This window comes from Microtus oregoni, unplaced genomic scaffold, assembly GCF_018167655.1.
Source record: "Microtus oregoni isolate MIOR12 unplaced genomic scaffold, Mior012 000032F_ref0000030, whole genome shotgun sequence".
Classification (NCBI taxonomy): domain Eukaryota; kingdom Metazoa; phylum Chordata; class Mammalia; order Rodentia; family Cricetidae; genus Microtus; species Microtus oregoni.
This window is the reverse complement of record NW_024543091.1, coordinates 25,302,712-25,313,053: the sequence shown is the minus strand read 5'-3', so window position 1 is coordinate 25,313,053 and position 10,342 is coordinate 25,302,712. Positions and strand designations below refer to the sequence as shown.

General features: G+C 47.7%; 1 protein-coding gene across 1 annotated transcript; it reads right to left on the bottom strand.

The window, feature by feature from the left end:
* Nucleotides 1-8,415: 8,415 nt before the first annotated feature.
* Rplp1 (ribosomal protein lateral stalk subunit P1) lies at nt 8,416-9,875 on the bottom strand. The gene is made up of 3 exons (XM_041679790.1): nt 9,683-9,875; nt 9,176-9,250; nt 8,416-8,652 (listed from the first exon to the last, which is right to left on the bottom strand). Exons 1-3 carry the CDS (start codon nt 9,752-9,754, stop codon nt 8,455-8,457), a joined length of 345 nt encoding a protein of 114 aa, XP_041535724.1. The 5' UTR covers nt 9,755-9,875; the 3' UTR covers nt 8,416-8,454.
* Between the last annotated feature and the right edge of the window lie 467 nt (nt 9,876-10,342).

Sequence of the window (10,342 nt, the reverse complement as noted above, 5' to 3'; positions counted from 1 at the left end):
GAGAGAGCCTGGGCCCTGGCAGTGGTAGCGAGCTAGGCTCAGCCACTCGCCTTCAAGAGGCCAATCAAACAGGCAAGTCATAGTGAAGAGAAGAAAAAAAGGCAATTTATTCAGTGTGGCTACATTGGGGGGGAGAATGAGGTAGAGAACGCCCAAGTCCATCTTTCGAGTCCTGACACAAGATTTAGGCCTAGAGTACAAGAAGCAGGCAGAGCCGTGGAGTCCCCGCCAAGCTGCGCTCCTGCCCATCACTGTGGAATCTTCCTTGGAGACAAGTGCCCCTCTGGCTAGGACCAGGTCTCAGACTTTACCTTCTCCCAGCACAAAACTCAGAGGAAAATTCCAATTTCTTAGGGTCCACTGTTTCTATAGTGGGACAAAGTGGGGACACAAATCTCTTCAGTATATCCTCATTGCTGTCAGGACAGGTACTACTTGGAATCGCTTCAGTGTATACGGTATTATTTTTACTTCAGGGGTTATTTTAACCAAAACAGAAAGCATGGCCCTTTCCAGGCAGGTTCTTAGCGCTGTGTCAGGCTGGCGCTCCCAGGCTGTCTCTGTGTTTGTGTTACCCAGTGAATGTCAACGGCGGCTCAAGAATAAGTCAACACAAGTCTCCCTGTCTGTGCCAAGACTTGTTAGCAGAGTAAACGGTGTGCTTAGCTCGTCTTAGAAGAATCTTTGCTGAGTAAACAGAAGGAAGGTTTTGCTTGAGAATAAACAGAGCAAGGAGCTGAGGTGGCCCTGGGGCGAGAAGGTGACTCCACCACACAAGCTGGGGAGAGGGTAGCCAGGACTAGAGTCCTTGAAAGTCCTTGATACAAAAGCCAGGAGGCTGAGGTCCAGGGAAGTACTGGGGCTGGCCAATGCCATACCACAGCTCCCTGAAGCAGAAGGCCTCTCTCTTCCACACAGTCTCTGCCCTCCCCACTTCCCACCCCAGGAGCCACCTCTTCAGGTAGAGAGGCAAAACCCCCGACCCTGACAGGATCCCCAGAAAGGAAGAGCCGGAAGTGAGTTCATTGGCTCGGGAGTCTTACGACACCAATGTCTTGACCTCCCCAGGAAATTATTTCTGTTTCAAGAGGGCAACAAGAAATGGTGCTGGCATATGCCTTTAATCCCAGCACTTGGGAGGCAAAGGCAGGTGGATCTCAGTGAGTGCAAGGCCAGCCTGGTCTGTAAAGTTAGTTCCAGGACAGCCAGGATTATTACACAGAAAAACTGTCTCGAAAAGCCAAAAAGAAAAAGAGAAAGAAGGCTGCAAGAAAACCAAGACCTAGCTTTGCAGTCCCAGTACTTGGGAGGAGTAGGCAAAGAGGAGCAGGAGTTTAAGACCAGCCTGGACTACATACTAAATTCAAAGCCAGCCTGGGATTCATGAAGCCCTGCCTCTAAAACAAAATTAAAAGCCGTAATGGTGGCCAAGTACAACACCACAGCAGTAGGGATGGGGCCATAGTTTAGCTGAAAGGGATTAATTGTCTAGCATATTTGAAGCTCAATTTTGATCCCTGATACCATATAAATTGGCTGTGGGGAGGGAGATTATAATCCCAGCACTCAGAGGGAGGTAGAAGGATAGGAAGTTTAACGTTATCTTAGCTACATAAGGACGTCAAGGCCCTGCGGGCTACATGAGATCCTATCTCCAAAACAGAGAATAAGTAGGAAAATAGAGGTTTTTAAAAAAAGATTTTTATTTATTTTTTTGTGTGCATGTCACATGCTGTGACACACGTGTGGAGGTCAGAGGACAGCTTGCGGGAGTCGGTTCTCTCCTTCTACCATGTGGGTTCTGGGGAAGGAACTCAAGTGGGCAGGCTTGGCACCAGGTGCCTTCACCCACTGAGCCATCTCACCCGCCTGGAAAATATTTTTGATCCCAATAAACCACCAAGGTTTGTCTCTAAGTGTTTACACTGGTTCAATATTATCTCTGGAAGGAGGGCAGACAAAGGAACAGGTCTTAACCGTGCCGGATCTTTAAACACACCTTGTGACTTCCTCCTTGGACTTATTCACAAGAGCTTCTCATTTACCCAGTAAAGAGACACCTGGTCCAAAACCTTTGATCCGTAGAAACCTGTCAGCCTTAAAACTAACTTGGATCCAACCACTGGCTAAAATCATCTCAGAGAACATATTGCCACAGCTACGCACAGAACCTCCTGAGTGTTTCCACTTTCATTTAATTTACAGAGTCCTTCATCCTCTTCCTCAAGAGGACATGAAGGCTTAGCTCAAAGTGCAGACATCCCGCCAAGTCAAAGGAAGAGCCACATAGATTATACAAGAGAAATCAGCATCAAATAGAGGAGGAAAACAGAGGCCTTGTCTGTGTGGGTCACTTCTGCCAAGAGATGGGGCCATACATCCTCTGGATGAATTTCTCAGCATCCGAGAGGCTAAGTCACAGAGCTCATTCTAAAAAAGGACAGGACCGGCAAGAAGATGGCACATTTCTGAGCAGGACTGAGGAACTGAGTTCAGATCCGCAGAACCCATATAAAGGTGTAAGGAGAGAACCGGCTCCTCCAGCGGATGTGTCCTGACACACGCACACACCTATACCCATGTCTACATCATGCAATATTGAATAATTTAAAAAAAACTAAAAGGGGTTCTGGAGAGATGGCCCAGAGGTTAGGAGTGTTTCCTGCTCTTCAGATGACTAGAATTTCCCTGAGCTTACAACACAGAACTCCAACTGCTTAGGACCTGATACCCTCTCTGGCCTCCGAGAGCATCACACACATGGCATACAGTCATGTGAACACACACACATTCACACACACACATTCACACACACACACATTCACACACACACACACACACACAAATAAGCATAAATCTTAAAAGTTAAACAAAATAACACAAAAATTAAAGGAGGATGATCATTTTCCCGATGACACAAACTTCGCCCTAGGTCTCCATTTCACAAGAATCTTTCTTATTCAGGGGTCACGGCAGCAACCCCTGAAAGTTCATGGCAAGAGCAGAAGCTGTCCACATCTAGTTGTTCCTTCCAATGGGCCTGGAGGAGCACAGGGTTCACCCGATCACAGGACGGCTCAGCCACATCCTTGGCTCTCAGACAAGAAATGAATTTGAGTGTGAGAAAGGAAAAGTCAAGTACGCGAAAGTAAATTACAAAGAAGGTAAGACCAAACTCAAGTGCATTTAGCTTCCTCTTGACAGTCACAGGTTGACACACTATCGGAGTGGGCTCCCTCCCTCACTGGTTGATAAAATAGCTCAGCCTAGGAGCCCAGCTGTAAAGCCATTCCCACAACAGGCCACTGTGGGGCAGCACTGAGCCAGCATCCTTACACATTCATTTGTAAGCAACCCATATAAATCCAGCTTGCATTCAATTCTACTTTCATGAATCCTGAGATCCTACTGTTTGACTTTTCCCACAGTCAAAACATGCAAACTAAAAAAGTTACTGTAAATTACTTCTCTAATTTCCCTTTAAATTATTTTAAAAATCGTTTTCACATTACTTTGTGTATATGGGCTGTGTGTGCTGTGGCATTTGATTAAGAGTGAGAGGAAAAATTATAGGGGTCACTTCTCTCCCTCCATCGTGTGGGCCCCAGGAATCAAACATATCATCAGGTGTGATAGCAGGCGTTCCCACCTGCTGAGCCATTTTGCCATTCCATCTTTTTATTTAAAAATTATATATTTGTTTATTTGTTTGTTTTTTAAACGGGATCTCATTATGTAACTCATGCTGGAGTTCAATATGTAGACCAGGCTGGCCTCAAACTCGCAAGAGATCCTCTTGCCCCTGCATGCTGAGTCCTGTGGTTGAATATGTACCCACAGCATCCAGCTCAGATTTATTTCATTTCCAATTATATGTATGGGTGTGTGTGTAAGTGAATGCTGGTGCTCACCGAGGCCAAGGGCATCTGATTCCCCGGGACTGGAGTTATAGGTGGTTGTGAGCTGCCCTACACGGATGACAGGAAGCAAACGGGTCCCCTGCAACAGCAGTGTGCGCTCTTAACCACTGAGTCATCCCTGCGTCTCTCTTTTTAGATTCTAAGCATCGATTTATTATGAGAAAGCTAAGAAGTGAAATGCCAATGCCCCTTTGAGGCAGGGTCTCATGGTGTGGCCAGAATGGGTCCTTGAAATCACCCACTCAGATGATATAACCACTTCAGCCTCCCATAGCGACTGGGACTAGACCACACAACAATGTTCAGCGACACTAATATTTTTTTTAAAACAAGAACTTTGTAAATGCTTTGCCCATTCCGCCTCATCCTCCCTATAAAAACTCATTGAGGTAGATAGCGTTAGCTACCACCACTCCCACCCAGCATACAATAAACCAGAGGGGGAGATTAATCCTCCCAAGCTCACACAGCCCTGCAGCACTGGGATCTGATGCAACACTAGTAGTTGGACATCAGAACACTTAACCCCGCGTCCCAACAGATCTCCAGGACATAGGTGTCTTTAGGTTTAAACATGATTTGTTATCCATGTTTGTGTCCCGTGGTCCCGGTCTCCAGTGTGGTCATCCCGAGGCCTGGAATCCTCTGAAGCTGTTAACAGGGTCTGGTGGGAGGAAGTTAGGTCATGAGGCAATGCCCTCACAAGGGACACATGCAGGTCTTGTGGGACTGGATTGTTAGGTCACTTGGCACCACCCCTGATCTCTTCCGTGGATGGTGTCTGTCCCCTTACACACTAAGACACCACCCACCATGCTGTGATATAGCCAAAAGGCCCTACTTGTAACAAATGGGGCCACCCAGACTTGGATTTCCCAGGCTCCAAAACTATGAATTACAAACAAACTTTCTGAAAGGCTGCAGGGTCAGGGTCAGCTAAGGTCAGACTAAGGCAAAGGTCAGACTAAAGCACCTTCCTAGATGCTGTGACCCTTTACTACAGTCCCTTGTGTTGTGGTGACCCCCCACCCATAAAATTATTTCATTGCTACTCCATGACTGTAATTTTGCTACGGTTGAGTTGTAAATATCTGATATAGAGGATATCTGGTATGTAATCCCCAAAGGGGTTGTGACTCACCGGTTGAGAAGCACTGGATTAAGGCAAGTGGCTAGCCCAAATCCCATCTCAAAGCATTACCCTCCCTTTCCCAGCCTCGGCATGAAATCCAGCAAGGCTTTTCCTGATTCTGTTTATTTTGAGCTGAAACTGTCTGAAAACCAGCCAGAGTTCTTGCCTCGGTAGCTGCCTAGAAGTCGAGTGTCTCTTCCACATGAAAGAAACCATGCCCAGTTTTTAAACTGAAATTCACATTTAAAACAAACAAAAATGGTTTAGGAGAATGCTTGCAGTGGCGCCCCGTGACACCCCGTGACCCCGGGACTTGGGAAGTAGAGATAGGAGGATAAAGAATTCTAGTTCTCTTCAACTGTGTGCTGAGTGCATGATATGGGTGTGAACGCAAGAGCATGCACGCTGCAGCACACCTGCTAACATCAAGGGCCACTCTCGGGAGTCAGTCCTTGCCGTCTACCTTGAAGTGGGATCTCTCTTCTTCCTGCTTTCCTGCTGCTCCTCCATGTACAGATTAAGACGTCACCAAAGCCGGGTGTGGGCTTCTCGAAGGAGAGCTGCGCTTTGTTACATTAGCCATGTGTACTCCTAGCTCTGTGTCAACTTGACACAAGCTAGCGCCAGGAACCCAATTAAGAAAATGGAGATGGCTCAGAGGTTAAGAGCATTGACTGTTCTTTGGGAGGTCCTGATCCTGAATTTAACTCCCAGAAACCACATGATGACTCACACATCTGTAATGATATGGTGCCCTCTTCTGGTGTGCAGGCAGAACACTGTATGCATAAATCTTTAAAAAAAAAAAAAAAAAACTCCCAGGGCGGTGCTGGCTCCGACTTTAATCCCAGCACTCAGGAAGCAAGTTCCAGGACAACCAAGAGAGAAACAAAAAAAAAAAAAAAAAAAAAAAAAAAAAAAAGGTTCCCTATCTCCAGCTGTGGGCAATACTGTAGGGCGTTTTCATAGTGTTGATGTGGGAAGGCCCAGCTCATTGTGGATGGTGCCATCCCTAGGCTGGTGATCCTGGTTGCTGCAAGTCTGGAACTGAGCCATGGTAGTGTATGCTTTTAATTCAAGCACTCAGAAGGCAGAGGAAGGAGGATCTGAGTTTGAGGTCTACACAGAGAAATCCTGTCTTGAGAAGAAAAAAAACAAAAACAGACCAAGGAAGAAGACAAAGCTAGTACGCAGGCAGCACTCCTCTATGGTCTCTGCATCAGCTCCTGACCTGACTGCCTCTTTAGATAATGAACGTAAACCTAACAAACCCTTTCCTCCTTAAGGTGCTTTTGGCTATGGTGTTGATTACAGCAACAGAAATCCAAAATCCAAACTAAGAGACCATGTATAAAGTTTTATTAAGTCCTAAAATTGATTTTTAAAGGGTTGCAAATAAACTTAAATGAGATCACAATAGAGTTCCTGAGGCATCCTGGGCAGGCCCTCTCCTAGATTCTGGGATGTGGAGTTAGGATGTCCTGGGGTTGGGGAGGTGACTGGTTCCTATCAGTACAAACTGCACCTCCAGAGTTTGAGTCTCAGGACCCATGCTGGCTGGCTCACAATTGTAACTCCAGTTCCATGGCATCTGCCTCTAGCCTCCCTGAGTACCAACATACATGTGCCTAAAAAACACATGTGCTTAGTTGGGCAGTGGTGGTGCACGTCTTTAATCCCAGCACTTGGGAAGCTGGGGCAGGCATATGAGCCATTTCTCCAGTCCAAAATGGGTCTGGTGGGATACACTTGCAACCCAGCCAGTTGAAAAGCAGAAAAATTGCACCTATTGTTTCCCACCTGGAAAACCTTTCGGGTCCTGCTTCCTAAACCTATTCCCTCTCCATGTTGGACCCCAGAGCTTCAGAACCAAACAGGTTACATCTCCCAGCTCTACAAAGGGACTGACTGGGTTTCTGATCTTTTTGGCAGGCAACCTCAAATCCTCCCTGATCATCCAATCCTCCCAAATGCTGGGATGACAGGGAGAACCATGGCACAATGCAGGAGGCCATCCTGGTCTACTCAGTAAGTTCCAAAATAGCCAAAGCTATACAGTAAGGACCCTGTCTCAGGGGAAAACTCACCACCCAGGGAAGGCAATGTTCCAGCAGAAGGGAGGTTAACAACTCCCAAGACTATAAGAATGAAGCGATACCCCCCCTTAACTGACATTATAATCCCCAATATTATACAAGCCAGAAGTGTAGATCTGAGCAATATTATCCTGTCATGCTATGTACATCATCTGCCCTATGAAGACCCAGTGCCAAACACATTAGGCAAGCATTCTATCACTGAGCTTTATCCTGGGTCTGAATTTTATCCCAACTACAAACATCCAAGGCTTGCCTACAGATGAGAACAGCAGCTTGTAACTTAAACAGTAAACCAAGGCTTGTTATTCAACATTTGTGTCTCAGGTTCTATTCCTAAGGATTTAACTGTAGTCAGACAGCCTTGCTACATGCTGTGCAGAAGATACTTTTAAAGGCCAGGTGTGGCAGGGCACTCTAGTCCCAGAGTTCAAAGACACTATGAGTGCAGCTACATTTGGTTCCTAGGGTAACAGGCTGGAACCTTCCTTACAGTTGCTCTAAACAGCAGCAGAAACAAGCCTTAATAAGGAGGGTTCCAGTCTGTGGTTCCATGAAAGCAGCTGGGCTCTGAACACAGGTTACTCAGCAAGCCTTGGTAACCATGTTGACTGACCTGTTCATGCCAAGCAGATCTTTCACGGGAATAAAACGCTGAAGACAATCAGTGCAACTTATAACCCTACAATGAGTACAAGGCTAACATTCAGCAATGTGTATGTGGCTCTCCCTTGGCTTTTCTGCATCCCTAAAGGAACTTGCAGCTGCCCGGGCCTATTTTAAAATGGAAATCCTAGTGGACAGGCTCTCCTGACCTTTCCAGATGCTGCCACCCAATCCTACTGGTAACCCTAGAAGCCAGGGCGCTCACCAAACACAATTTCTATTCAGACCCGCCCCCCCCCAACCGTCCAAGTGTCACTTTACAGAAGCAAATTATAAGAGATAATTGGCCACCTTGAACAGTATCTTAAGAGCTGTTAACAGTGCAAGCGCTTCTAGGGCTTTGTCCATTTTCAAAATGGCTGGCATTAATCAGGTGCTCTGCACCTTGGCACTGAAAGGTGCCCTTCTGGTGACAGACCGACCCCAGGCCAAATTCTTTAGGACTACAGCTTAACTGACCCAGGCTTTTTTCCACACGTAACTCACGCTTGCCTTAAACTCGAGATCCTATCCTGCCCTGAATCCTTAGGGACCTGCTACCATTCCTGGACCTCAAGAAGCCACGCCTGTAGCACAAGCACAGAACCAACACCAGCCCATCTACAGATTCATCCTTTTATTAGCCATGGTATCAAAACGCCTAGTCGAAAAGACCAAAGCCCATGTCGTCATCAGACTCCTCGGATTCTTCCTTCTTTGCTTCCACTTTCTTCTCCTCAGCTGGGGCAGCAGCGGTGGAGGGGGCAGGACCGCCTGCTGGTGCGGCTCCGGCTGCTGGAGCAGGCCCACCAGCCCCTACATTGCAGATGAGGCTCCCAATGTTGACATTGGCCAGGGCCTGCAACAGACAGTTAAGAGCTTTCAGTCTTATTCTTTACACTGCGCTGACACGTTTTCTTCAGCCTTTCCTGGACCAAGGCACAGGACTACAGTCAACACAAACACAAAACTGATACGAAGTGTGTAAACTGGGCCTGTATTTGGTTGCTGTTTTATGGTGCGGATTACTGAATTTCCTCTCATGTCGGGAAAATTGCCCAAGGTAACCCAACAGAGCAGTAATGGGCAGATTTTCAAAATTTTTGAACTCTTTGAACACAGCTCCACAAGTTGGCTGACCTCCCCTTCCAAGAAATAAAACAATTTGCCAGAGCGTAGCTTCCTACTTAACAAGCATCTTGGTTGTTTCAAATGCCCAAACTTAAAAGCCACTAAATTCAATTTCTGCAGAACGTAACTAGAACACCTAAAGGATTTGATCGATTGACATGGTTAAAGTCCCTGTTAGAAACCAGAGACTGATATACAAAATTCAAGAGGGACAGTGGCGATAGTATTAGCAGGACTTCCCCAAATCTTACCTTTGCAAACAAGCCAGGCCAGAAAGGTTCAACATTGACACCAGCTGCTTTAATGAGGGCATTGATCTTATCCTCCTGGAACACAAACGCAGTCCATCAGGGCGATCAGAATACGGTTAAGACCAAGTCACAGAAGTCGCTTTTATACGGCCACACTGCCAGTCTGAGCTTCTAAGGACAGCTCATAAACGTTTATCATAAAAACATCGGCTAGGTTTGAAAGCTTGGAGGCTAGTGCGATTGCCCCTTAGGCCTAATGACTGAGTAGGATTCCTAAAAGCCAGTGTTAAGACAACCTACTCACAACTGATTTCTGACAACCACACGCGCACTCGAGAAAGCCTTTCACGGCTGCTGGAAGGCGCGGGTAAAACAGAGCGCATGCGCGCCAAAAGCCAGGAAGCCTAGGAACCGAATATCCGAGAAAGCGACGAGTCGGGCAGCCGACTGCCCGGTGCCCGCCCAACACACGTGGCCGCCCCGCAGTTACCCAAGCCGCGCACTCACCGTGACCGTCACCTCGTCGTCGTGGAGGATGAGGGCGGAGTAGATGCAGGCGAGCTCAGAGACGGAGGCCATGTTGCGGACTGCCGGCACGGTGCTAGTCGCCGGATGAAGTGAGGGCCTCACCCCAACGCGGCCTTAGCTTCCTCGGAAGAACCGAGCACCTTGGCGGCAGCAGAGGAAAAGGTCACACACGCCTGCGCGCAGCCTCTTATCGGGGTCGCGTCGACCAATCGAATCCCGGCTCCGAGCGGAAGAGGCTGAGCCAAAAAAACGAGAGGCGGTGTCTGCATGACGCAGTTCCGGATTTGGGCGTTCGGCTTCCGGTTTTGCCGGCCTGTGGCGGCTTGCGAGTATCAGAAGTGCTGAACTACGGTTTAACAGCTAACCGGAAAGTTTTCTGGGGTGAGCGCCCTGGTCCGGTCCCCTGCTCGAACTTGCAGGAGCGTCCCCGTGGCTTGGGCACACTGAAAAAGTCACTAGCTGACGATCACGTGGCTGGCCCTACCCCCACCTTGCCACCCTCGCGCACGCGCTCGCCCAGCGCGTCTCATAAGTAGGTAAATACCACGAGTGTGTGTGTGGGGTGGTCTCCGGAGTTGTACGTCATCTGCAGTGTATCGAGGTTAAACAGGACAATTCATCCCAAGAAAACTCCAAAGT

Coding starts and splice junctions, on each gene's coding strand:
- Rplp1 (XM_041679790.1), bottom strand. CDS start 9,754: ATGGCCTCCGTCTCTGAGCTCGCCTGCATCTACTCCGCCCTCATCCTC. Junction 9,251..9,682: donor ACGACGAGGTGACGGTCACG/GTGAGTGCGCGG, acceptor TTTGTGTTCCAG/GAGGATAAGATCAATGCCCT. Junction 8,653..9,175: donor GGCCTGGCTTGTTTGCAAAG/GTAAGATTTGGG, acceptor TGTCTGTTGCAG/GCCCTGGCCAATGTCAACAT.